Raw genomic sequence first — 27,163 nt, forward strand, 5'->3', positions numbered from 1 at the left:
AGCCACCAAATGTGTGCTATATTCTGCCTCAGAGTCACACATTTAAGTTAACTGGGGTAACTTTAATGTTGGAACTGCTAGGTGCTGTGACCTGGCTCTCAACTGCATTTGAAGCTGTGCATTTGCTGCCTGCAGTCTTACACAGTGCCTGCCTGGTACTGGATCACAGAATCACAGAATGGAATCATAGAAGCATTAAGGTTGCAAAAGATCTCCAAGTTCATCAAGCTGATGGAACTTGTCAACTGCACCATAGTACTACCAAGTGCTGAGTATCAAGAGTTCACATTGCAGTTGGTGTAAAACCTGTGACATCATCCCAAATAACATAGTTACAGTCAGAATAGTCCCTGGACAGTTGTTAACACTTAGTTAAAATTAGCAAAATATTTCATATTCCGATAAATTTATTTTCCTGCCCTTTGTGGCATGTTTGGTTCTGGCCAGTATGTTCTGTTCACATCCTGTGCTGTTTTTAGTAACGTTGATATTTCTTCCCCCCACTTCTTCTGCAAAACAGAATGAGATGTCTTTTTATTGGTACGTGTTACTTTCACACGTGGCTTCAGTTTCACCAGTGATCAGAACCAGATGGATCAGTCATGTGTGAGGAATAGTTTAATCTGAGTGCTGCTGAGCTAATTGGAGTGGGCTAGTGGATGTGTGGCCTTTCTTTCTCTTATACATGCAAATGAAAGTGTAATTTTAAATTGGACCCTGTCTTCCTGTTTCCTTCCTCTGAAAAGGGACAAAAAGGCAGAACATGTAGTTTTTGACAGTCTTGAATTTGATGGTTTTTTTGGAGAAGCATTTTCTGTAAAATGCATTTCTGGGGCTGTGTTGAGTGGATTGGCTAAGGACCTACCAGAAATGGGGTTATTCCAGGACCATCAGTGGGCAGTGGAAGTCTCTGTTCAGAGCTTCTGGCAGTGGCAGTGAGATCAGCCAGATTCTGTGTTGACATAAGGTTTTTCCCTATGATTGTGCTGAGTGTGTCCCATATTAGCCAAGCTCCAAACAGTATTAATAGATGCCAAACGCATTTTCTGCAGCTCTGTGGGAAAGATTTCGAGTGGCAATTTATCACTTTCACTCACTGACCCAATCAGATCTACATTACCTGTACAGAAAATTGATTGGGAGGGAATAATTCTCTACAGCTTTCTATGAAAGAAACAGTTACTCATTTATCACCAGACTTAGTCTTTAGGGCTCTTTATGATTCTTCTGCCCATGACAGTAGGAACATGAGGGGCCCCAGGAAGTACCAGGCCTCTGAGAACACTTTGGGAGATGCTACTGTAGTGAGAATGAGAGCCTTAAATGCAGGGTAGCATGATTTATATCAAGTTTTTGCCATTAATTATAATTTTCATAACTGAATCCAGATTGGACTAGCAGTGACTGAAAATCCAAATTATTTTTCAATGATGGGCCAGATCCAAGGTGGGTTTTGAGAAGATTCACAAGAGCACATCACAGATAAATAATTTTAAAAGTATGTGATGTGAGCTTCTCCTTGCTATTGTTGCCATTGAGGCAATGAATGCTTGGGTGAAAGTTCATATATGTAAATCACTTGGTTCTTTTCATTCTGATTAACAGTTAGGCTGTATAAGCTCTAATGCTCAGCCCATCTCCTTTGTGTAAAGATAATTTTAATCAATAAGATGACCTTAACCTTAGGTTGATTAATCTTGTGCTCCTTCTTTTTCAACCCCCCCAACTATGCCAGTTGCTTCAATAAAAATATTTTATTTCTCTTGAATTTCTAAAATTTCTCTTGAAAAACTTGTAGTTCTAGTGACCTGTAATGGACTAAGAACATGACTTAAGAGCATTAAGTATAGAGAAATAAAAAAGTCATTTTTAGGGAAGAAAAAAGGGAAGGCATCTTTGCATAAAGCCTACTTTAATAATTTTTAGAACTCCATTCTAATACAAGTGCTCAAGGACATAGTTGGCAATATATTTGACAGCAAGGAAAGTCTCTTCACAGGTTGGCTTTATCTGAGATTCAGGGAGAAGGAAACCGTGTCTCCCGGTGTCCCGGAGCTCGAAAGTGAAAGAGTATTTGATGCCTTGGTCATAAGCCCAGTCATCAGAGCCCCCTGCAGCAGGGTCTGTGGGTAAAGAAATTAAACAAAGCTTAACTGGGAAAGAGTGGCTACACATTAAATGGGAAATACTTTGGAGTCAAGTCACATAGCCAGGGATGCAGAAAGGACAGATAAAAAGAAATATTCAGTGATTTGATAGATTTATCCTGCTCATGGGAAAGCTGCTGTGATTTTAGGCCTTTTATGAGCTTTGTTACAGCTATTTGTGCAAGCAAATGTAAACAAGCTAAACTGCTCCCTCCTTGTTGTTATTGTGGGGAAACCATGGGAGAAATGTCTAAGGAACAGAAGAATGGCATGTGGTGTTTAGAAGCACTTGGTATAGGAAGCAAATGCCCTCTCACTGAGTGGCTTTTTGAGGTTCACAGAGATGAGAAACAATTGTATATCTGGGATTTTGGCTCCATCATTTTCTGCTGGACAAATAGTACCCTCCCTTTTCAGTAGCTGGTACAATAAAAACAGTCTATCTTGCTAAGGAAGAAGCCTCCAAAATTGCCATTTCTAAAGAGTCTCCAAAAATATTGTAAAAATTGGAAGAAACTGGTTTTTAAAATGTTTGGGAGAGGGTGGTTAACTATTTGAGGAAGGAGAAACAGGCAAGAGAAATTAGCTTCCATATTTAAGTAATTAAGAGATCTTAAATATGGGAGATATTGAGATAACCTCAACTTGGCTTTTGGCACTGCAGAGGCCATATCCACAGCTGAGTTCCCAAGAAGGGTAGAATAATTAGTCTTTATAAATTACAAATAGGATTGTAATTAGTATGTGTCTCAGAATGTAATGCAAAGTAAAAGAAATTGGTGTCACTAGGGTGGTTGAAGGATTCACATCATCCTTGACTTGGAGATACTGGAAATGCAGAAAATCTCAGGTCAAAGTTTTTATGTTTAAATCTAAGTTGTATATGATTTAGGAACTCATGCTGTGCATGTGGATTCATAAACATTTTACTACATCACTTGACTTTCTAGGGGGTCACACACTTCCTGGGATCCCTGGGGAATAAATTATCCCATAATTTAGAAATGACAGGTCCCATATATTCCTCTTCATATAAGCATGTGAAGGAAGAAGACGACTACTTAGAAGGAGGAACAAGAATCACTAGAAAACTGCGTAGTAGTACTTAATATAGATTGTCAGTACTTACAGATTGTTGTTGCTCCTGGACCATATGTATAGTCGGTGTTGTACAAACTGGCCAGCTCTTTGGAAGCAGCTTTAGCTATGGAATTCTGTAAGAAAAGAAGAATGATAAATGCAGATTTTCAGAAGCTTTCTGAGTGAATCTAAGCAATTACACTGTTGCATAAACTCAAAAGCCATGCTGGAGAAGCTTTATTAGAAAACTGTTGTTGACCTCTCAGTGTGACTAGCTGTCAGTAGCTAAGGCCCAGCTTGTCCTGGTGCTTTGAAAAGAGTTTGTCAGCAAAGAACTTATTCTCAAAGGTTTAATGTAGTGTGATCCAGTCTGTGTATGGTCTGTTGCAGCCTGGTGTACATTCTAGGGAGTTTTGGACAGATAAGGGGACAAGAGGTAACAGCACTTTCTAGATTAGGAAGAAACTTGTACAAGGTTAAAACTAAATAAGGAACCTTACTTAGAGATAAGAGAATCTTAGAGAAAAGTAATGACATGGTACAGTAAATTGCAAACATACAATACCCTTTTCCTTCTCTTCATGCAGCTATACATTCAGAGTAGAGTTGGCTCAGTCAGGGGAGTTGAACATTGATACAAGTGGAAGCAGATTAAGGTCTTATAAATATTAACAGCCAAAAAAGGCATAAATTACCCTGAAACCATATGTAGTCTCATTAATTTCAATTCATTTCCTGTGCACAGAGGGACTCATTCAACTCCCACTGATTCAGTGAGGGTTGGATCAGGCCCATCAATAGTACTATGAAGTTTTGTATGTTTGCATTAAGGAAAATTACAGACTTTTCTTTGGAACGTGTGGCTTTTCCAATTCTTCATTATACAACATGTTGGTAATAAAACATGAAAACTATTACTAACAGATGATAAATATGAGTGATTTTTGAAAGCATATGTTCAGTATAAGCAATGGATTGCCATATATTTCTTTATAGCTTGCAGCTGAATGGTATACTATTCCAGGAATTTCCTCAAGCTCTTTCCTTCTCTGTAGGTTACACTCTGGCTTACATCCCAGTGGAAGATATATTGTAAAATATTCTCTGTTCATCCTTATGCTTAAGTGTTCTCCTGATTTACTCAAAAAGACATATTGGACCAAGGATTTAGAAAATTTTAGTTAACTGAGAGAACTTTCTCAGCTGCTAAAAGACATCACAACATGTTTGCATTTTCACTGGCAGCCTACTGTCAAGCAGAATTGCATGTGTTTCCCCATTCCCAAATATTTGGTTATGAGCATTTTAGAATAATGAGAGTTTGCTCTAGAAATCTGTGGTCCTTTAGCATATAAAGGATATTTAAACAAAAAAAACTAAAGCATACTTGAAGCTTGTCTTTCCAGCTATAACATTGACTGCCTGAATGTGGGGTTTGGTTTCTGGCCTCTCTATCACACAAAGACAAGCAATTGCAAGGAAGTATGTTGTTGCTCTGCATTTCACAATCTTGGATCCAGGGCAATTGGAGTAGCTAAGCTCTGTCCTGTGATCTTCTTTTTTGTTTGGTTTGGGTTTTTTCCTCTCTTTTTTAATCCCTCAATAAATTGATTTTTCTAAAATCCATAATAATTTTTAACACATGCTGAGGGAATTGTAGAAGTTGGAGTCTGCTATCTGCTAGCGATGCCATGTTTTCTTCAGCCATCTGTTGTTTATAATGTACACATTTAATCAGCAGCAGAGATTGAGTCAAATCTCTCAATAGCAAATGAATTTTTAAATGTAAACTGATTCTTCCTCTCTTCAAATATATGCAAAGTGGAAGTAAAATTTGGAAGGGTTGTCTGGTTCAATATGCAGACCTGTTGGTAACTGGTATTTGCTCTCTTTAGTTAACTAAAGCAGGGACAATAGAGCAGCAGAGCTGCTCTGTGGGGCTGTTTGACCCAGGGCATTTGTTCCACCCAGCAGACAAATGATGGCTTTAAATCATACCAGAACACATACCGGAAAAAAGTATGTCAGGAAATCTTTTTACCTGAGGGATTTTTTATTGTTGGCCTGGAAGTTGTAAAAACCAGAAATTTGTAGAAAGAGCAGTTGAGATTTCCAGCTGTTTAGAGCCTAGAATCCAAATAAACAGCTTCCTCAAGCTCTCCAGGTTGGAGATAAAGGTGGTATTTTAAATGACCCTGTCTAAGTAAAAAATGTGCCTAAGCATTTATGACTTCATCATGCATATCAGAATTTTTGATATCTTTTTTTTTTCCTTTAAGTGACTCTAACATTTACTTTCTTAATGGATTTGCAGTCCAAAACCTAAAGGTAGAAAAATAAATTTCAACTTTATAAGAACTAATGTCTTTTGTTAATAATATAATATAAATCAGCAGGAGTAATATGTATTAAATAAATACTTGTGAGTATAAATACAAAATATGAGGAAAATGTGTTTGGTTGTTTTTCAAAATAGCTCAATTACTCAAAGCAATCCATAAGAAGGAAATAATAGGGAAGTCAATGCAGAGGTGTATAAATACTTTTCACCCTTTTGGAAAACTTTGGGTACTAGTTTGGATTTTCAAGCTTGTAAATTATTTGGACCACCAGCAAGGTGAAATATTGTTTTCCTTTTGACCTTTGACGATACTCTTTGTTTTTCAGTAATTTTCTACATCTCTTGACGTAATGGGCTTAACTAAATTGTTGTGGTTTGTTTGGAGTTTGTTTGTTTGGGGTTTTGTACTGTTAAGAATTCCTCTTTTGCGAGGAAAATGTTGCTGAGATTTATAGTAGCAGAGAAACAAGTGGCGCCCTGCAGTCGAAGAAATAACTCCAGGGTAATACCTTGTAACTGGGAGCAGAAACGGCTTTTCAGCTTCTGACTCCCAGCTGAACTCTCAGAGCTGGTCATTTCAGCAGAAGGCAGCAGTTCCTGTGCTCATCACCCATCTGTGTTTACACTGCAATTACCAATATTTCGCTTATCTGTGTACAGAGCGCGTGAGCCAGGGAGACAGCAGAGCTGTGTTCTCAGTTGTCATTATCTGACATAATTAACAACTTTCAAACCTAGGTTTTTTCAGTTATTAGCTTTTAATGAAAGATGTGGTACTGGTGTCTCTTTCTCACCACGTTGGAAGTTTGAACTAACAAGATAAATTATCGTGCTAAGCATATTTTTTGTGTTAATAGGTAATTTTTATGGGAGCATCTCATCTCCTTCATTTTACTCTTGTATCGTCAGGGAGGATTTGCCAGCAAACTGTGACCATTTAGAAACACTCCACAGATGTTGATATGCAGCTGCTGTTTGTGGACAACTCCCTTTGCCTTCTCAATCTGAAAGTGGTCTGGAGAAGCCTTTTCACTGCTTGACTGGACCTCTTGCTCTCTTCCCTCACTGGACTGCCAACTGATTTGCCCAAGGCTGATCTGCCCAAGGTATTTTCCCTTCACATCGATCTTTCATGCTTTACTTTTTAACTAAAGGGACCCTCAACTTCCTTTGTAATGAAAGGCTGAAAATATGGATTTGCTGTTAGCTTTAGCCAAGTGAATTGAAACTTCTGAGCCTTTTTGTTTTGCCAGTAAAAACAGACTCCCCCCTCAAAGGTCCATGATGATGTGTCATTTAGTTGACTGTTCTATTGTGTCTCATATGCTCCAAAAGCCAAGGAAATCCAGCCAGTGACCACTTCAGTGGAATGATTCTTTTCCTTTACAAGCCTGTTTTTCTGTGATAGTTTCTACAGTGTTTAAGAAATTAGTCCCTGGTGAGAGGGTTTCCAGTGCTAATCATTTGGGCCCTACACCTGTTGGAGGCTCTTGTCTATCAGCCAGATTCACACATCAGCTTCATCTGGAAGATGCTGCTACTAAACACATCCTTTTCACAATTTTAAGACTGCCAGTACAGAACAGTTCTGTTGTGGTAAACTCTTGTGGAAGAGCTGTGAGGCAAATTTCAAATACTGCTTTGCTGCCCACATTCCTGTTTGTTGTGCTTCCCAGTTGACTTTAACAATATTTAATGTAACAAGTAGTACAATCATAGTAATACAATCTGTGCAATAACACAGATACATCAGCAGCAGATTGCAACTCCTCGTGGGCTTGTCTGAATCTCTTAGATGTAGGATTTTTGCTATCCAACAGTTCTTACTCGCAGGTCTTCATATGTCTAAAGCATGTCCAGGACCTCGCAACTAAGCACTAAGTTAAATAGTCAGACTGATACAGTCATGCTATATATTCACTCTTGCAGACTGCACAGACTCTGGGCATATCTCTTTAATACTTTCTAATATGTCCTATTTTAAGCACTCAAGAAGAAGTAAAATGCTAGACCAAACCAATATGGAAGGTTAATTTTGGTGAGTTGAAACAACAACCCATGCAGCCAGTGTGCATTCAAGTAATACAGACTGGAATTATCTTGGGTTGTAAATTAATGTAATATTCTGCAGCCTGTGAAACTGTAATAACACACCTACATTAATCTGGATATGAGCTGGCTGCACACATGTATTTGGTGCTGACTTTAACTGAGATATGGGATTGAACTGGAAAGGAAGGAAGGGCACGATACACATTCCTCTCCTCTCTCAACCTACAGTTCAGAGCCAATTCAAATACAAACAAGAACTGATAAAGCTAGATTTGTCTGCTGAAAATGAGGAAAGCCTAATGGGAGGCTAAGGCAAATATATGAAGTGATTAAAAAATATGGGCTGAACTGTTTATGAAAAGTCTGATTAAATACATAGTTCTTTATTGCAAGAGGACAAAATGTGAATAGTAAAATAAAGATGAAAGAAGTCTTTTTGGGGTGTGGAGAGATAGTGGTCTTGCTAAGCATATTTTGTTATTGTGAAAAGCTAATGCTTCTGTTCCCTGTAGGAGAGGGATTCAAGTTGTATTCTGTGTTCAGGGCAATACGTCAGGGTATGGTAAAGAATGAGCCAAGAGGATTGCGAAGCAGACAAAATGTGGTTCTCCAAAAGGAGGACATATTTCTTTAAGGGTGTCATCACAAGAGTATTGTGTAACTTCTGAGAAATTCCTGACCTAGATTTTCCTGTCTTGGTTGTTTTTATTTTTGTTGTTTGGATAACAGTGGAAACTTTGTGCAACTCCTAGGTTAGGGGCACAAAACAACAACCCAGAATAAAGGGAGACAAATTTGGGGAAAATCCTTGAGAGCTGTGGGATTTTTAACCTCTTGCATCTCAGGGGAAGAGTGGGAGGTTGTGGGAAGGAATGGATATACATGACTTTCATCACATTTTACACCAGGCATGGTTGAAGGATAGTTCTAATCCTTGGCTTTAAGTCAGTTACAATAACTTTGTGTTGTTCTGATTTGCTGAGCAGTGCAGGGAACATGAAGAGGTTCTCTGAGTGCCCTGTTCTATCTGACAAACCAAAGCAGTTTTAGACCTTCTGCTGATTTCTTGGGGCTGTAAACAGAAAAAGTCTTTTGAGCCCCAAGGACACACTGTTCACTACATATTCAGGGAAGGAAGGTCCAGGCATTCTCTGGGCCTTTCTCTTCTGCAGATTTAGTGTCCTTAATCTCAAATTACTCAATTTTTTACCTTTCTGTATCTCGGACACTGGAATGCAACATAAGCCCTGTGGTATTATGTTACCTTTAATTAAATATAATGGAACAAAATGTTATTAATGAGCAGCAGACATGCGAGGTTTTGTTTAAACACATGTCCAGTTGCTCACCAAAAGAGATAAGAAATTGCAGCTATATTTCCTTTAATTTATTAGATCTGTCAGGGTAAAAATAACATCTAAGATAAGATAATGGCACTATAAATTTTGCTTCTTCATTTAAGAAAAGATTTATGATTATTTTATTTGCCCAAACAATAGCTATTAAAAGTTCAGATTTTCATTCTTCAGCATTTCTCCAAATTCTAAATTTAGACAGAACTTTTAGACATGTATTAGAATAGAACAATATAAAATTTTAATTTAAGAATTTTAAAACCTAGCAAAGCAGATAGGTTCTTTCTTTCTGCTAGACATTACTTTAGTAATGAGTTGTCAGTGTACTTTCTCTGTTTAATACTGTGAGAAACACACTGTACTTTTAGTTACATTTCATCACATGTGCTCTTCATTCAAAAAATGGGGCAGAACTTCATGCAAATTTTTCACAAATAAGAAATTTGTGATCTTGACAACAAAGCAGATTCAACAGCACTAAACTGTTTAGTGCTGTTTATTACTTTAGACTGAGCAGTAATATGTGAATTATGAAGCTTTTGTAAAATATGAAGGCAAGATATTGCTACCACTCCCAAAATAATTTCAATTACAAAATTCCTGGGATATAAATTAAGAAAACAAAATCTTCATTTTAATTTAGTCTTCTCTTTTAGGCTTTCAAAAAAGCCTATCAAGAAACTTCACTCTTGGCCCCAGTTTGTATTTCTGTTCAGAACCAAGACATGTATTTGGGAGTATTCATAAATCTGTCAAACCTGCACAGCAACACACATTGTTGTTGCCTTGGACTTTTGGCAGCATCGAGGAAAGAGGGGGAATCAAAATGTGTTTGTTTTGTCTTGCTGTGTTGTTTTCCCTGCCAACAGATTCTAATTGCTAATATGCCAGAGAACTGAAGTAATTTTGTTATTCATGATTGTTGATTCTTGGCCTATGAAGTGTTTACGGCTTTTACACACATTTAATAGTTTTAACCTCTCTATCTGGTTTTAAGGATCAAAAAAAATCTCTCTTAAATGGCATTAGAGTGGCTTTTTTCTGGAATTGATAAAAGAGGAATTGTCCTTTAAAATACCACATTCATCCTCTCCTCTTCTAAATAAAATGTCTGTGTTTAAATCCAGGCCCCTTGGAAAAGGCCTCCAAACTGAAACTTATGTCTTTTTTTTGTATCTGTTTTCAATTATACTTTAGTCAAGAACTGCCTCATTGACTTTACGTTAGTGAGAGCTTAGGTTCAGTAGAAAGTGGTAGAGTGAGAGTCTCGCTTGCTGTTGATACCAGTTGAGTTATTTCATAGTTATTACAATCTGCCAAGCTGCTACCTTGGTTTACAGACCGTAGTGTTTTTATGTAAAGTATTAGAGGTACACACACAGCAGCCTCTGGAGGCAGTGCTGCACAGCAGAGTGGATTTCTGGATGGCATGACTGGGTGACAGAACTGCTTTTGTGTCAAATTCATTGTGCACATGGAAATTAAATAAGGTTATGAAGTTCATCTGATGCTTCAGCTATCTTGAAACCATATTAGTTTCCCTTGTTCTTGCTAAGACTAAAATATTTTCAAAAACTGGCAATATGGATTCTTTCCAGATGTTAAAGAAACTGCTTGGAGTTAAAGGTACCTAAATAGCAATTGATGATTTTTGCTTATTCTTTTCATAAAGTCAAAATGACAAAGTGACTTACCAGTTCCTGGTAATTTGATGGCAAATTGTAAGTGTATGAATAAGGAAACAGTAGCAGCTGGGAATAGGAGTGAATTGTCAAGTATGCCTTGATTGTAGAAAGATGTTCACGAATAAAATCAGCCAAAGCCTTGGTCTCCTTTTCAGATTCAGGTGCAGAGCCACAGTATGTGGAAGAACAGGCGTAATCTGAGGCCCCAAGAGCTGAGAAGAAAGGTGAATATAATGAGTACTTAATGAAGAAGTAGATTGTTAGGAGAGTCATGTTACACCACGTTTGTAGGTAAGCCTTGGAAATCCTGCTAATACACATGCCATATCAGAGGAAGGAATATTTTATGGCATAGTTCAGATGCTGGGAAACATCCTGTAGGAATGAATAAATATGGCCTTTACAGTGTACATAGTTGGAAGAACATGAATATGGATGTAAAGACCTATATTATGGGAATTTTTTGGGATATTGATTTGCTTCAATAGTTAACAGTCCTCTCCTTGCATATATTCTCCATTTCTAAGGCACTTCTGTGGAACAAAGTGGAAACCATTCAAAAGAGACTGCTTTTAATGAAAGCAAGCTCCTTTCCTTTCTGTTCTGAACTCATAGCTGTGTGTCTGTCTATATGTGTATATGCATATACATGCACATGTGTGTGCAGATATGTTCATAGAAGTGACTATGCTGATGATGCTAGTAGCCAAAGTTTGGCTTTTTTTTCCCAAAACTGCTTTAAAAATTAAACAAGCTACATCACACACAATGCTTCACTCAAGCTGAAGCTGGAGCATCAGGTAGGGGAAATCCAATAGTTAAGTGTATTGGCTATTGCACTCATGTGTAATTACTTGCAGCTCTTGTTAGAAGATACTTACTGCACCAGCCAGCATCAAAATTCCTGTTGGGATCTGTCCCAATGCAAGAGGTCCCGGAATTTTTAGAGCGCGTCTTTCTCCACATGCGGTCCTGTAACAGAATCCCAGGTGAAAACTTGGAGTCAGTTCTGACAGTCGACTTTTCCAACAATAAGAAAGAAAAATGTACTTACATTTGTCCAAGTGTAAACGTAACCATCAATGTTAACAACAGGGAGAACGTAGAAGTCCAGATTGTCCAGGAGTGTGGTCATGACAGAGTCTTTTCCATAGGTCTCCACAGCCTACTTGGAGAAAAGTAGGAAAAGCTGATGATGTCTTCATTGATGTGCATCTCCTGTGTGCATGTGAAGGCCTGGGTCTGGGTCAGGAGTTAATGAATGTGGTAGAAAAACTCATCCAGGCCCCTCCAGCACAGGAGATGGCAGCCCTATGTTCTGACATGTGCTTAGATTTGCACTGACTTAAACCACACTGCTGTTAGAAAACTACCTTATACTGCTAGATAAATTATAAGGTGAAGGAATGTTGATTTTGAACAGAATAATAAATCACTGGAAAGAGATTTCCATCTACAAGCTTCTTGGTTACAGGCAGAACAATACTGCTGTCCACATATATTCCTGTGTCCTGGCACCTTAAAGGTTGAGTTTAATTTATGTGGGAATGAGAAATCATTATTTCCATTTTTTGTATCTGTTGTGCAGAAATTTTTTTAATGACCAGAATTATAGAGAATATTTCTAAGTAACACTCTAACACATTTCCAATCATAAATTTGTGGATGCATTTATTCATAGGAAGACAGATTTTTTTCCTGCACTTTTCCAGACACAGATATTGAATAACAAACAGGAACTCCTGCAAAATCCTCTATATCTGGATTGTTCATGGTCTGGCACTTGCAATGCTTGTTCACAGGTTCATATGAGTGTTGAGAGACCATACAATGATCATGGAAATTTGCTTTAAGTGTGTTGTACCCATGTTTTGTTTACACAGCTATAAAGGGCAACACAGGGCAATGCAATGGAAAAAGGCATTTTTTGTCCTGTAACTGACAAGTGGGAGGGTGGGATATAAAATCTAGAAAAGCAGTTTCAGATCACTTGAAATAATTTTTCCTGGGTTTTATTTTATGCTTGTTTTGTTTTTTTGTTGTTGATGTCTGGGTGGGTTTCTCTTTTGAGATACCTATAACAATCCACCTTGCTCACGTTTTTCTCTATTTTTTTAAAATTGTATTTCTAGATGCAATCCCAAGTGAAATTCTGATGATACTCAGAGGTCTGCTCTTTTAAAGCACTTCTGCCTGTGGACACACTGAGCAGAGGCACTGCTGGTGTCAGGTACATCCATGAATTAAGTGACCAGACAGTGAAAATGACAGCTGCAGTGACGTGAATTGCTGAGAGAAAAATGGTACCACATACTGTCTGCAGCCTTATTAGGCACTAATGAAATCATATTCCCATTGACTCCACCAAAATGTCACTTCCAATTTCCACTGCTCCCTACACAGAACTGCATGCCTGTCTGATAACACTGAGATTCTACTTGCCACCAAGGCCTCTGCCAGCATGGCTGGCTTATGTAGATTGGCTTTCCTTTTCTTGGGTTTTAGATTCCAGCTGCTGCTTCTGGTGTGGTTTTATTTATTGGTTGGTTGGTTTTGTTGGTGTTTTTTTCTTAAACTTCCAACAGAAGTTATTACAAAATTTGAGATTCAGTCAGTAAATTGCTCTGCTAAATTGATTTATCTCCTCCATCTGAGGGGTAATATACCTGTCTCTGTGTAGATGTCTGTGCAGCATTTAATAATCTCCACCTGCTTTATACTGGTAGTGAGAAAGAAAATATAAAGGACATAAAATTGTTTAATTCAAGACCTAAAGTATCCTAGACTGAAGTAAAGCTAATTTCACCTATGCAGCTCTCCCTTGAATATGGTTTCATATTTTAGTGCCTTTCTGTACAGCCTGAGGTGGTAGCTCAAAAGGATGTATATGCATTTCCCTCTTCCTGAGTGGAGCTTAGGGAGCTTCATTTATAGTCTTCCTCCTTTTTTGGGTACCTTTCCTCATTGCTGAGCCCAGGGTAGGTTTCAATCCTCCCTGTTGCCTTACTGAATTAAGCTGGTAGCAAGGAACCTTCCACCTGGCAAGTCAGCTGTTCTGGAGTACATTCAGGTGCCTTCTGGTGTGCCCTTGAATTTTCTTATTCCTTATATCTGTGTGCAGAACATGGCTATGTTTATAGTGTTACTAGAGCTATTTGCTTTTCTCTCACCTTTCTCTGATTACAGGTGCAAAAAGAATTTACAAACTAAGCAACCATTGTAGTTGCCAGTATCTCTTAGACACTTTTCAGATTGTCTTAAGCTGCTGAAAGATTGCAGGTCCAAGCACAATGATCTGGTTTAAGTAGTTACACCTTAACCCTCTGAGGTGAGAAGAAGGCATAAGCAGACATGTATTTAGAGGGAGAAAGGCAGTGACCTGAGTTCTTGCTGCTCATTTAAGGTTTTCTTAAACATAGGTTTTGCAAAATATTTTTTCATCATTACACTTACTGACCTCTTTCACAAACCACTGGCAGAAAGCAGGGCTGATCCACTCTCTTGCATGGAAACCACAGTCCATAAAGATGGCCTTCTTATTTGCACCGCTTTTTCCCAGCTAAGAAAAAAAACAAAAAGCAAAACAATACCCCAGGGCTTGAACAAAATAAATTGTATGCAGAACAAGTCAGTCAGCTTGCTGACCTATTTATACAAATATGGCATTCCTTGTTTAAATGGAAATCTGTGGAGTGCTCCCAACTGTACCTGAGCATGATAATCAAGTTACAAAAATACTCTTAATAATTTCATTTTTATTAATGTTGATAAGCTTCCCCCAATTATTTGATTACTCTGTATGGTTGAATTATTTCCTGTAGTGTCTCTAAAAGTTTATCTTGTATGTTTGAATGATACATTACTGTCAATAAAGGAAGAGAAGAAATCAAGGCACTTACTTTGAGAAGGTACATTGGCCGGCCTTCATATGTGTTCCCTATTACACTACGAGAGACAAGGTCTGGGTTCTGAGCAGCAATATCAGCAGTCCAATCAGCTATCTGTTTAATAAAGAGGTTAAGTCTAAATCTCTGTTCCTTAGGTCCAGACTGATTAATTTGCAGATTTCAAGCCAGAACAGTCTTTCTGAGCATCTAATGTGGTCTAATAGTTAATACAATTTGTAGATGTCCACAGAGCCGCTGCAAAGATGTGAAGAGTAACACGACCATGATTACATGTCAGGAAAAATGAGCATGGCTGTGAAAAAAAGGAGGATAGGGGTCTTATGAAGAGCTAGAACTGAAACAGGGAATGGAATAGAGTTGTTTAGCAGAGGAGATGGGAGAAGTAGTGAAACGGAAAGGAAATAAATAGTGAAGCATCTCAGCCTGGTCCAGTGGATTTCTGCCAGAGTTTCTTTGCAGCGTTTGGAGCAAAGTAGAGGAAATAAAAGTAGGTTACACAAACTAGCTCAGTAATGAAGAGGAAGGAGAGTTTGGAGGCATTATCATGTCAATGGATGGAGCAGAAGAGGAAAAGGGAGGAAGGCTGGAAGCACTTAAACTACAGAAGCTAAGGTACCAAGCTGATAATGTGGTAAATTCTAGACTTTACCGTGTCCCAGTTGTTGTACTTCACATAGCTGTGGCTGGAAGTACGAGCTTGGCTGTCAAACTGGGCATCCAGTGCAGCCTGCAGGTTGTCAATCAGAACCCTGCAAGAAGGCACCATGAAAAGTGTGAAGAGAAACATACACCAATCCAGCAGGAAAGTAAGACATTTCAGGGTCTGCCCAGCATTTGAGCTGCCCAGATTGTGAAAGGAAAGGTGGGCAGGTTGGAAATAAGATATATTAGTATCAAGTTTCTGCCTCCTGCCTCAACCTTGCCTCAAAAGGACCAGGGAGCAACAGGCTCCTGCCAATTAGCAGCTGCCTCACCCCCACACTAACAAACCTCCAGGGTGGCAACAGTTTGGTTTCAGAACAATGGCAATGCTGAGACAGAGCGTGTTTCAAAATGAGCTCTAGGCTGATCTTATGTTGCCAGCAACCCAGAGATGTTTGCCAGATGGAATTCCAGGCAAACCAGGCAGCAACCCAGAGATGTTTCCCTGATGAAATTCCCTGTAAAACCAAGCTTCCAAATGTTAGATGTGGTTTGACAGCTCTGTTCAGGTGGCATTATCTGTCCTCCAAACTACTTCATTGCATGTGACGTGAGCTATTAAATACAACACAGAATTGCGAAAAAACCTCAACATCCAGTCTGGATTGGTTGGATCTCTCCAGTCCATTTTTTCCTGGGGCTGATACAGAGGTACAACTTATCACTTATACTCTTGAGCACCTTTTGCTTATATTTCAACCTTGGATATCAAAAATTGAAGTCCTCTTGTTTTTCCAGCACCTGTCTTAAAACTTTTACAAATCTTATTCATCCAGGATACGTCCTTGATCATTTGTGATTTGGATAGAGGAACAGGAGGCCAGTTTGTGAGGCACCAGCAGCCTTCAGAACAAACAATGCAAGTGACATCATGTCATGGTACTGCAGCTGCACTTCAAAAGGATTATAACAGCTTGGTTTGTCACAAGGACAATCCACTGGTTTGTCAGGGACAGCTTCCAGACATTCTGGCCTTTGATTGCAATCAAAAGATTTGTGCACAGACCTGGAGCAGTTAATGAATATTACAGGAAAACTAACACATGTAGAGTAAGTCCTTTGCTAAAGATGAAATTCCACTGAAGTGGGATTCCTGTGCTGTATGTGCACTGTGGGATTATTGGAAACCATTTATTCTAGAGTGTTTTTAGATTCAACAGTGGGGCTGAGAGACAAAAACTCTACTCTCAGCCAAATGAAATAATGAAAACTTGATCAAATACTACTGACTTTCAGTGTCTGAGTACATGGTGTTGACAGACTATACTTTACACATCAAAGAAGCCTGATAATGAAGTTGGGCAGATCCATTCTGCAGTGCTTAAGTGGAGTGAAAGGAGAAATGAAGACAGACAACCCCACTCCACTCCAGCTCAAAGTCAATTTCTCATCCTCAGTTCATGCTTGCACAGTGATTGGAAGATATGAAGTGAAGAATGGGGTCAGGCAACTCCTCATTCTCCTTATTCTTCCATTAGTGCTCCTCACTACAGAGCTTTTGTTCCCAGTGGTGTGTAATGTGGTAGTGTGCTCTGTTCTAGTCAGTCAGCTCTCTCTTAGGAGACACCCTTGCCATGGATCTGCTATGTGACTTCTGTCAGCCCAAAGCTATCCTGGGAATCTGTTTTCCATGCTTCCTTGGCCTTTCATCTGGCAGCTGTCTTCTGTCTGTCACCTGTTGGGGTTTTTTGTCCCTCTAGCTATTGTTCTGCAACTCACTGGGGACCTGCTCATGGTAGCCTTGGGGCTCATCATTTTATTTTCTGGCTTCAGTTCCCTGTCCATTTCCCTCATCTGGTGTATTTTCTGGCTCTTTCTAGACCTTTGCTGCATTTTGTCTGCAGTAGGAAATATTTCTATGCCCATCCATACTCCAGCCTTGTTTATTGCAGTGAGCTTTCACCTCAGGGAAATTTCTGTTGCTGTATCTCTGTTTCCTATCTCTTGCCTCTATCAACATTTCATCTCACCCCATCAGTGCAGAGTAGTTACAGTCCATTTGAACTGTCATAGGAAAGCTGAAGCCAGTAGAGGTGTCCATAGGAGGGATGAAGTTTGTAACAGGAAAATCAGTTGACCATTATGAAAAGCTCAAACACATCCTTCATGGTATTTAGTCCCCTTCTATTCAAAGTACAGTAGTTAGAACAAACTTACTGATATTCCATTCCACTTTCTTTCAGAAGATCTTCAACCTTAAAAGTCTTCTCAGCCTCAACTCGGAAATCAACTTGCATTTTTGGCCTTACCAGTGTGACAGAGTCTGGCTGCCAAAAGTCAACCTGAAAGAGCAAATGAAGACATAAACAAATAAATACATACATGTGGTTGTGATTTTTTAGATTGGTGTATGCATGCTGGTGAGGTTGTGATTAATATACTGAATTTCATGCCTATCCTATTACACTGATTCAGCATTGCTTCCCACAAGTAGCAAGCTAAATTTTAACTGGAAATTGATTAAGATTTTCTAAAGGCCTTGCAATTTATATGGCAGAATTCTGGAGATGACAGCAACAATTCCGTAAATTGTCTACAGCCTCTGCATTCATACAGAATTGTGAATATTATAACTATATTTAAATTTTCATATATGTTTAATATATAGTTATTTTACACAACTATATCTACATTTATTATATATTATTTATAAATGTATAACAATATATATTATTTATTACTATATAAATTTATATAATAACTATATTATATTAATAACTATATTTATATTTTCTTTCATTTTTACAGTTTCTTTCATTTTTTTTCTCAGTTTTTTGCCTACGAATGTTAGAGAGAAATTAACTCAACATTAGGTGTGAACTGCATGAATATTTTACATAAATCATCTGAAAAAAACTGTTGTCTGTAAGAGGGCTTTTAAAAGAGATCACTGAAGTTGATATGAGGAACCTGTGCCTTTGAAGATGTTTCATTCCAAGTAGACAAACAATAGTGTTATTACTACTTCAGTTATTTTTGCTGAAGTAAGCATCCAGGCCTCTGGATTTAGTGCTCTGTTGAAGGCCAATGGAAACAGAGATGATTTGCCAGCCTGATGCCTTTTCACCCTTTCATCTCACAAAGGTAAAAGAAATTTGGGTTGGTTATTCATGAATTATGTGTCATCAAATTAGGTGATTGTTCCAGAATATACAATTACATCAGTCCTGACTGACTGCTTTGTATAACAATGGTAGTTCAGGGATCTTTTCTTAAAAGAAAAAGAAAATAAACAATCCTTTGATACCTCACACTTAAAAGAAAGCGTGGTATATATTAATTTCCTTAATATTGGCAGCACCATTTCAATAGTATGTTGTTCTACAGAAAACTGTTCCAGCATGCTGTAGTAGCCTGCTGATGATAGGTCTCCACATCTGTACTTCATTAAAAATACCATCCTTTCATCCTACAGCTAATGGTGTCTTTTTCACCAACAGCTATTTTACAACATCAAAGCTGAAGAGAAATATTGAAAACACATTTGCTGTCTTTGTAGTTTTTCATCGTGTCATTGTGTCATCATATATCTACATCAAGGTCAGTGAGAAACTTGCAGCTTAGAGAGAAAGGAAGCTTTAAAGGAAAGTCAACAGAAGAAAAGATAACATGAGAGACTAGAGGCAAAAGGAAAATTCATTTTGCTGGCAGTATAAATTTTTAGATTATTTACATGAGGAAAATGTTTCGCCTGTAATAGTACAAGTTCTGGTATTTGGAATTTTTATGATTTATCTAACACATTCTTGAAAGCACCTCACACTGAATACAGCATTTAAGAATTATTTTTTCTATTAAAAAATTCTGGTGGGCACTTTGACATTCAGATTGGGTAAGCCAGACTTTGTTGGAAGGTATTTGAATGTTTTGTAGAGCTCTAGTTTTATCACCTTGTCCTATTCCTTCCAAAGAAACAATACAGCTGACTTGAATGAAATCAAGATTGAGTCTTTAATTCAGTAGCATAATTTAAAAAAATCTGTTATTTGAGCAAATGGAGAAATATTTATTTCAACTACAATATAACTACTTCCCCAAGTCCTTTACCTCCATGATTCTGGCAAGGAAATTGAGGATTTCCACCTGCTCATCATTCTGTGGAATCACACGGAACACCTTCTGCCTGTAAGGGGAGAAAAAGATTCAATTTGAAACAGTTGAAAGCCTTTTGATCATGCAGAAGAAATCACAGATATGAAACTTGATGTCTGTTCTTACCCATCAAAGGAAAGATCCTGCAGGTGAGCAGAAACAGATGCAACACCTATGAGAACCAAGAGTGCCCACATTTTCTCAAACCAGCCTTCTGTTCTTTTTGTGCTGGTTTTATAACTTGTTTTGTCCTTCTTTTTATCAGTTATACAAAGAACAACCCACTGATCAATGGATAGTTTACTTTTTTGGCCTTGCTTTATTTGCATACTATTTATATCGTGTGTTTTTCTCTACACCTGTGAAAATAGCTGAAAGTCTCACAGAGGCCTGGCTAAAGAATCTTACTATTTGAGCTGGAAAAGCTCTTGATATGAGAAAGTGAATTTAATTTACTATTTTATTTTCTCTTTTATATGAATTTAGATATTTTTAATAAGGTGGTTGCTGAATTATAAACTTTATAATATTTTATTGTTGCTTTGTGTAATGGTAGATGTCCATCAGATGTTGTTGCAGTGTGTCTGGTCTTAATCACAATGTTCCTCTTCATTAATAATATACGTTTGACTTTGACACATTATTGTCAAAGAGGAATCTACCAATTGGGAAATACCAATAAGCTTTTTTTTCCCCCCCAACAGAGAAGGAAAGCACTGAACTGGTTCTGTGCTCACTTCACAGAAATTTGTCAGGCATCTGCAGAACTGAAAGAGCAGAAATTTCTAGTAGCAGTAGGGTTGTACCTGTACTGCATGTGATACAGCTGTTGATTCTTGTGCATTCTCTAATCTCATCATGTGTGGATCAGAGGTAAATATCTTACAGATTAAGCAATACTCTGGAATTTACTAAGAAGATCAAATGAAATGTATTCATACTAAAGCATTTTTAACTTTCATGTTGTCCCTACTCTGAAGAACAGTGATGTGTTTGCAGCAGTGCACTTGCATCTGTTTAGTTTTCATTAATGAGTACTTGGCATTGAATGCAACATTAATTGTCTATTGCTGCTGTGTCCTGATGTGACTGACGTTTTTGACAGGGAGCCTCTAAATGAATCAGTGAACAAATAAATAAAAAATGGAAATTACAAACTCAGTTCTGTCTCCTGTTATGCCTAAGTAACCAGGCAAATTAAAGGAGTTCAGACACAAATAAATTCTACTGTGTATTACACATATGTGAAAATTTATTAAGAAAAATATTATCATTCATCTCAGATTAAAAGATGTAGTTACAGTTTCAAGGTACAGAAAATTTAATTGTCATTGAGCATTTTAAGAATGAATGTGGCATCAGGCTTGACACCTAATTTTTTATAAGGTTCTCTGGAGTCAGTTCACTAAAGCATAGATACAGAATAGGTAGAAATATAATTTTAAATCAATGTTCATGCATATAAATAAGACCCATTATTAATGCTTGCCTAAAAGGAGAGTCAAAAAGTCTACTGGGCCTACTTATTGAAAACTGTCTTTGCCAAACCATAGGATTTAACTTAGATTGCAATTAATGGCCTTATTTGTAGCACTGCAAGCTCTTGCCCAGTAATAATCTTACTGAGAGACAAGCCTCTGAAGACAGATGGCACCAGGAGCTGTTCTGACAGTGTCAAAACAATATTGCACAGTCTCCAGAAGTTTTAATTTTATGATGATGAGATCATCACTACAGATATCAAATAATAGGGTCTGATCCCATAAAGACAAATGCAAACACAATAATGTGGAGATGATCAAGCACAGAACTTGCAATGAATAAATGATCATGAAAAATAATCAAGCAATTTGCAGATGTCACCATTCCCTGTTGAGAAGCATTTTGGAAATAGAAATTGCCAGATTTCAAAGTCTGAGTTTACTTTTAATAAATTGCTTCCTTATTCATGCAGTTGGAGATGATGGGGAGTGTTTTGGTTTTATGTTTGGGGTTTTTATCTCCAAACAATTAGTGATGCAGCATTGACTACTGAGTTGGCAAGCATCACTGAAAACCAGAATTTGTAGTAGCAGTTTTTGCAGTTTCCATCCCAGACTACATCAGAAACAAACACTGACCTGGAATCCTACTTAAGTGATTTATTTTGCATCTCAGGATGGATATTTGTCAGGTTAGTTCATAAATTAGCTCTAAACATTGTCATGTTCTTCTAACTGTATAGTATAAATGTTTAATACTTGCATATATACTGGATAAAGGGGCAGCATAAGGATAAATAAAAGAGCAAATCAGATTTGGTTAAGCCATCTGTTCTTTTTAGCCTCTGATTACAAGCCAACATCATCAGTTGGCCATGGTTGAGTGAGCCTTGGCCTATCACAGAGAGCAGAGCATTACCTATATCTCTGAATAGATTCAGAAGGAAAAATTAAATTTTTTGTAATCAAGGAAATAAAATCCAAAAGGAGAATGTGTGGTAACTTCCTTCAGGACAGGCATTTTGTCTTATACTTACCATAACTGAGGCTAAAAACAGTCAGCAATTGCAATTTTGTTGTAGTTGTTTGTTTTTTAGATGATTAAAAATACAGCCTCCTGTGATGCTTTCACTCACAAAGAATATTCCCTCTAAATAACTGGCTACATTCCAGTGAAATTCATCTTTGTAGTAATTTCTTATTTCAGTTTTTGGAATAGAATTACTCTGGTAGTCCACTTTGAAAAGCATATGAAGGCTAACCACAGATTGATAAAAGGAAAAAATACATATCAATGTTAGTATTTCAGAAGCATCCTTTATCCTACAAAGCCTTTCATCCCATTTTTATCAAACTGAGTCCAAAAGTCTGAGGATAAATAAGGTCTGTTTTCATAGGATTTTCTGTAGATAAGAGATTTCCTGAATCCAGTAGTTTGTTGGTCTACATTTTTAAAAAGTCTACCATTTTTTAGTCACAAAATATAGTCAGTTCTTACAATCCCTGATTGACAAATTTATCTTCTTAATATTCGTTAATATTTAATATGTTCCAAAAGATAAGCAGTGTGCAAATCTTAACACTGCTTATGTGTGTTATGTAGCAAAGTCCTAGCATGTGCCCCAGACCAGGCACATGTATTTGACGTATGGCACCCTCTTATGATCATTTATTTGTTAGGGTAATATATTCTAACCTTAGTTTTGAAGAGTAAAACTATTGAATATATTCTGAAGACCTTTGAGAGTACTTTGAAGAGGCCAGGATCAGCAGAAGCTGCTACCCAGCATATGATCCAAGCTTTCTTGGTACTTTATTTATATATTATTAATATTCTTTTAATTCATCAAAGGCTTTTTCAACTTTAGGGCCCTGGGACATGCTCATATCCTACTGTTGTGGTAGCTATGTGTAGGTATCTTCTCTTTAAATTTTTTTTTCACATTTGCAGATGCTACTTAATAGGCGAGCAGGTACTGGATAAGAAGATAAAAGAATGGAAGTGATGAGATCAAGGGTATGGAGCAAAAAAAGAGGGAGCACTCATGACTTTGGGATATGTTTGTACTTTTGTTATTGACTTGTCAGGGGAGAAATATATGAACTTGTAACTTGTTCTTTTGTAGAGTCAGTGAATTCTTGCCAATGTATCTCCTGAGAAATAAGTATCACATTTTTACTATTGGCTTCTAGGAATCAGGATTGACTGTAGTATTGCAGCTTCATTGTATGATCCGTGCACAGCTTGCTTAGGGTTTAGAAAGTGTTTTATTACCCTAACTAGAAGTTGAATATATAATATGTTTTCAAATTGAAAAAAATGTGTGAAATATACTAAAATAGAAGCAGTGAACAAAGGTATTTGCAGTACCAGAATTCCCAGAAACCAAGCCCTGAGAATCTATTTAGTGCCAAATAGGGAGAAGATGTTTAATAAAGCAATGAGAAGGACTGACCTCACAGCCATTGGTTATGGACATGTGCTCCATCAGCTGGTCCTTGGGCTGAGCTTTCTGTCGTGTACAAGACTGTGACCAGTTCTCATTCTTGAGATCATTCCTATGCCATGATCTCTGGGAGGCTGGCAGGGCCGTGGCAGGACTCAGTGACAGTTCAAAGGCACTCAGAAGGATAAGGCTCTCCTCCTTACAAATTCAAGGCACTGGGATCGATATGTGGTGTGAAGTGAGATCATAACTGCAGCAAAAAGTTCCTGCTCCAGGAAAGTAGAGGAGTGAGTAGACACTCGGTGCTCTTACTATTAGAAGCCAGTTTCATATCCCATCTTTGTGCAGGTTCCGTCTGTTTAGGAGTTTCTCTTCTGGGGTAGATCAGCACATCATTCTCACCTACAAATACCTCCAACAATGCCAGAACCATTAGAATTATTCTTGAATTATTCTGTAACAAGACCCAGGAGTGTCTGCCCACTGCTGAGTCCTCTCCAGGGTGTGTAATTCAGAGTATTAGCATGTTGTCTTCCTCAGTATTCCCCTGATTCCCATCCTGGGCTCTGCAGGGGCTGAAGGTAAATCAGACTGTCAAGTGTGCACTCATCAACCTCCAGTTTTAACAGAAGGATTTAGACAGACAGATGGATCTCCATTTCATCCCACTAAATATGATCCAGATAGTGATGCTCTGGTGGTGTTAACCAAGCACAGCAGGATCACCACAAGTGGGAGCAAAGGCAGATGAGAATTATCAGGAGAGTCCAGGATGCATCAAAAACATCAACAGGAAATGTTCAAGGAAAAGAGTGGACTGAGCAGCTTGATTCCACCCTTGGGCCTAACTGAAATGTCTTTCTACAGATTGGTAGGTAATTTACTGTTCTGGTTTTGCTTTTTGTATGTGGTGGCCCTCATGGGTGATATAAATTATGAACATTTTTCTCCTGCATAGCTTGTATTTCATCTGCATGCTTGATAAATCTGAAGCCTAGTGCTTAAACAGATCCCTTCAGCTCTGGATGATTTTGAAATCCAGTGCTCTTTGCTGAGAGACAAGTTATATCAACTGGTGTTATACCTGAGCAAAGGTCAGGGAGTCCTACGATTTCAGAAAAACAAGACTATTTGGAAACTAATAAAGTTTTCTGTTCACGTCTACTGAAATAACCCAAATTCACAAGCTACAGATGGAAGTAGAACTCTACTATAATCAAATAAAACTTTGGCTAATTCTCTGGCTTCCTTCCCAACAAAACATACATGAAAAGATCAATGCAATTATTTGTCTTTTTACTTTCTAGAGGAGTTTGGAGTTAGACTTCAGAAAACATACTAAAAAAGAAAACAAGCAGAAAAAAAGCCACACCAAAAGAAGCATGTTAAAATACCAAACAAAAAAGTTCAAATAAATTCTGCACATCAATTTGTTCATGTAAAAATATATTCCTTCTTAAACAGACTTAAACAGTTATTAAACTGTTATTAATTGATCAAGAGTATTCATAAAACTCTTCTCAAAGCAATTAATTGGACTAATAATCTCTACTTGGACAGCCTTATTAAAACATACTAATTGCAAAAACTAGTGAGAGCTCACTCATTACAAGAGTATGGGGTAGCAGATTAAGTTGAATGAATTAATCTTGGCACTCTTTGCTCCTCTGTGAACATGTAAGTAAACAAAACTCAAACTGAGCAGAGAACCTGTCTCACTTAAGCAAGTGTATTAATTATTTGTGAGATACCACTGGGAAAAAATGAACAACAAATCAAATCCATGCTACTGAGGGGTGTGGAACCAAATCTTACTGAGGATTTTTTCCTAGGTTCCTTTTATTCAAAGAAGGAGTTCAACTACAAAAGGTAACAGTGGACTTTTTAAAAAATCAATAATTTGCTATTTTTAGTAAACAGTAGGTTTCATGGAACAAAGGAAAACAGAGTGCAAACAATTTAATCCTGTCACCATAGACAAATTTTATTTCCATGAATTCATCTGAAAATAAATTAAGTAAAACAAATGTCTGTTAAACTTGTATGAAAGGAGCCTCAATGAAGCAAAAGAGAAGCAAGCTTCAGAGCATAAAGTGCACCATTCTTGGGAAGTACTTTTGCCTGCACACACAGAAATATTAGGCATCAGATAGGCAACAGATAAGATAACTGTTTTAAATTCAGTATCCATATTCTTCTGTATTACACCCAGGCAACTCCAGATGTTTAAATGATTTCATTTTTTTGCTTAGAAAAGCACAATAGAAAGAAAATATTCCTTATACCAACTTGATTTGAAACAATTTGTAAAACTAGTTTGTAATACACAAATACTGGGACTGAGCAGGTCCAGTTTTGGACACAGGCTTTTTGCTACTAATTTTTCTCTGCCTCTTGGTTATATTTTAGTGTACTTTTCAGTTTCCAACCCAGAAATCAGATCTGCTAGGAAGGGGTGAAGGAGGAGTAAAGGAGAGACCATGCTTTGATCCACTTCCTTCTGAAACATCACAGCTACCTGAATTCCTTACATTTTCTGTGAATTATTTAAAACATTTTCTGGGGAAAAAAAAGAAAAGTATTTTGATGTGGAAATGTTGCTGTAGTAGTGCTTCATAGAAAGGTAGAAAAGCCATCCCAAGGCCAGTGCTGTATTCTGCAGCCTGTATGTCACACCCATGATGTGCTGTGACTAAGGACTCCAGCCATGGAGCAGCTCAGCTGCTGCTTGTGTGCAAATGTCATCAGGAAATCTGGTCCAAGAGCCTGGCCAGATAAAATAATAATTAAAACATGGAATATAGAGTCTTTAAATATAGGTATAAAATTACTATTTTCTCCCCTTTAAAGCTCCATAGTACTCCTACCTCACCCTGAGAAGTTTCATAGTGAAAGGTGATGTTCCTTCCCTGTTGTGGTTAGCTGACTTTTACTACTATGCAGCTTCTAGAAGGGTTGGGGAATATTTTCCTCTTGGTTTGCTGCCAAAGATTTTCCTACCTTAGCAAAGCTGCCTCTTGGTTTGTTCAGTATGTTGCTCACATTTGACTTTGTTTTCTCACTGGAAGGCTTAGAACAGAATATGTGAAGTTTGGGATTTTGCTTGGTTTTGATTCATACAATTTTTAATTAATGCTGTTTTTGTCCCAGTGTACTTTCTGAATTAGGTAAATTGCTGAAACTTCTCTCACGTTTGAAGAAACTGGTATTTGTTATCAATGAGGAAAATGAGAACAGGTCATGATGTTCAATATCTCCCTGTCACTGAAAAACAAGCTTCTGAAACTTGGACTAAGAGATTTTTGTCATGAAACAAAAATTACTACTTTGGCTTACTGGAAATAATTCTGGATCAAGACAAGGATTTATGCAGAATAAAAGATGAGAGGATACTCTCTTCATCAACTTTCTCTTCATTATGCTCTAAGATGTGACCCTAACATCCACAATAGTTAGATATGTGGTCTAACTTACATTTCACTAAATTCTAATGGCTTGAATGGTGGGTGGGTGGGTGGAAGTGGATCACTTTGTTCAAGGCAGATTTTGCATGGGAATTTCTTGGAAGAAAAACCATTAATTTTATACCCTTTTGTGTCACTTCTCCTTTGACACATATTCTTGTCTCTTGATAGCCACAAAAGAAAGGAAGAACCTGCTTGTATCTTCTCCTCACACACCTGCTAGGAAAGCAAATCCTGCTTTAGTCATTGGTGCCACTTTGGGCATTTTGCCGTAGTCACACAGGAGTGTCTAGTGGAGCCTTCCACTTAAATGACTGTTCTACTTTTCCTTTGGAACCAAAGAACCACAGAAATTAATGGGAACACACATTGGAAGCAGGAGGTATTCCAGACCTACTAACAAAAGCAG

The 27,163-nt window shown here is 37.7% G+C and overlaps 1 protein-coding gene across 1 annotated transcript; it reads right to left on the reverse strand.

Moving 5' to 3' along the window:
* Positions 1-1,935: 1,935 nt before the first annotated feature.
* On the reverse strand, positions 1,936-19,559 carry CPB1 (carboxypeptidase B1). The gene is made up of 11 exons (XM_059479397.1): positions 19,489-19,559; positions 19,318-19,393; positions 17,428-17,552; positions 15,218-15,317; positions 14,560-14,661; positions 14,118-14,219; positions 11,715-11,825; positions 11,542-11,632; positions 10,670-10,872; positions 3,277-3,361; positions 1,936-2,123 (listed from the first exon to the last, which is right to left on the reverse strand). Exons 1-11 carry the CDS (start codon positions 19,557-19,559, stop codon positions 1,936-1,938), a joined length of 1,254 nt encoding a protein of 417 aa, XP_059335380.1.
* Between the last annotated feature and the right edge of the window lie 7,604 nt (positions 19,560-27,163).

This window comes from Ammospiza nelsoni, chromosome 10, assembly GCF_027579445.1.
Source record: "Ammospiza nelsoni isolate bAmmNel1 chromosome 10, bAmmNel1.pri, whole genome shotgun sequence".
Lineage (NCBI taxonomy): Eukaryota > Metazoa > Chordata > Aves > Passeriformes > Passerellidae > Ammospiza > Ammospiza nelsoni.

What these genes read in the sequence shown, in the direction of transcription:
- CPB1 (XM_059479397.1), bottom strand. Translation starts at nt 19,559, where the DNA reads ATGTGGGCACTCTTGGTTCTCATAGGTGTTGCATCTGTTTCTGCTCAC. An exon ending in GAAAGTGGAATGGAATATCA is followed by an intron (nt 15,318 to 17,427) that starts GTAAGTTTGTTC and finishes GCCTTCTTGCAG; the next exon opens with GGTTCTGATTGACAACCTGC. An exon ending in GGCCAATGTACCTTCTCAAA is followed by an intron (nt 14,220 to 14,559) that starts GTAAGTGCCTTG and finishes TTTTTTTCTTAG; the next exon opens with CTGGGAAAAAGCGGTGCAAA.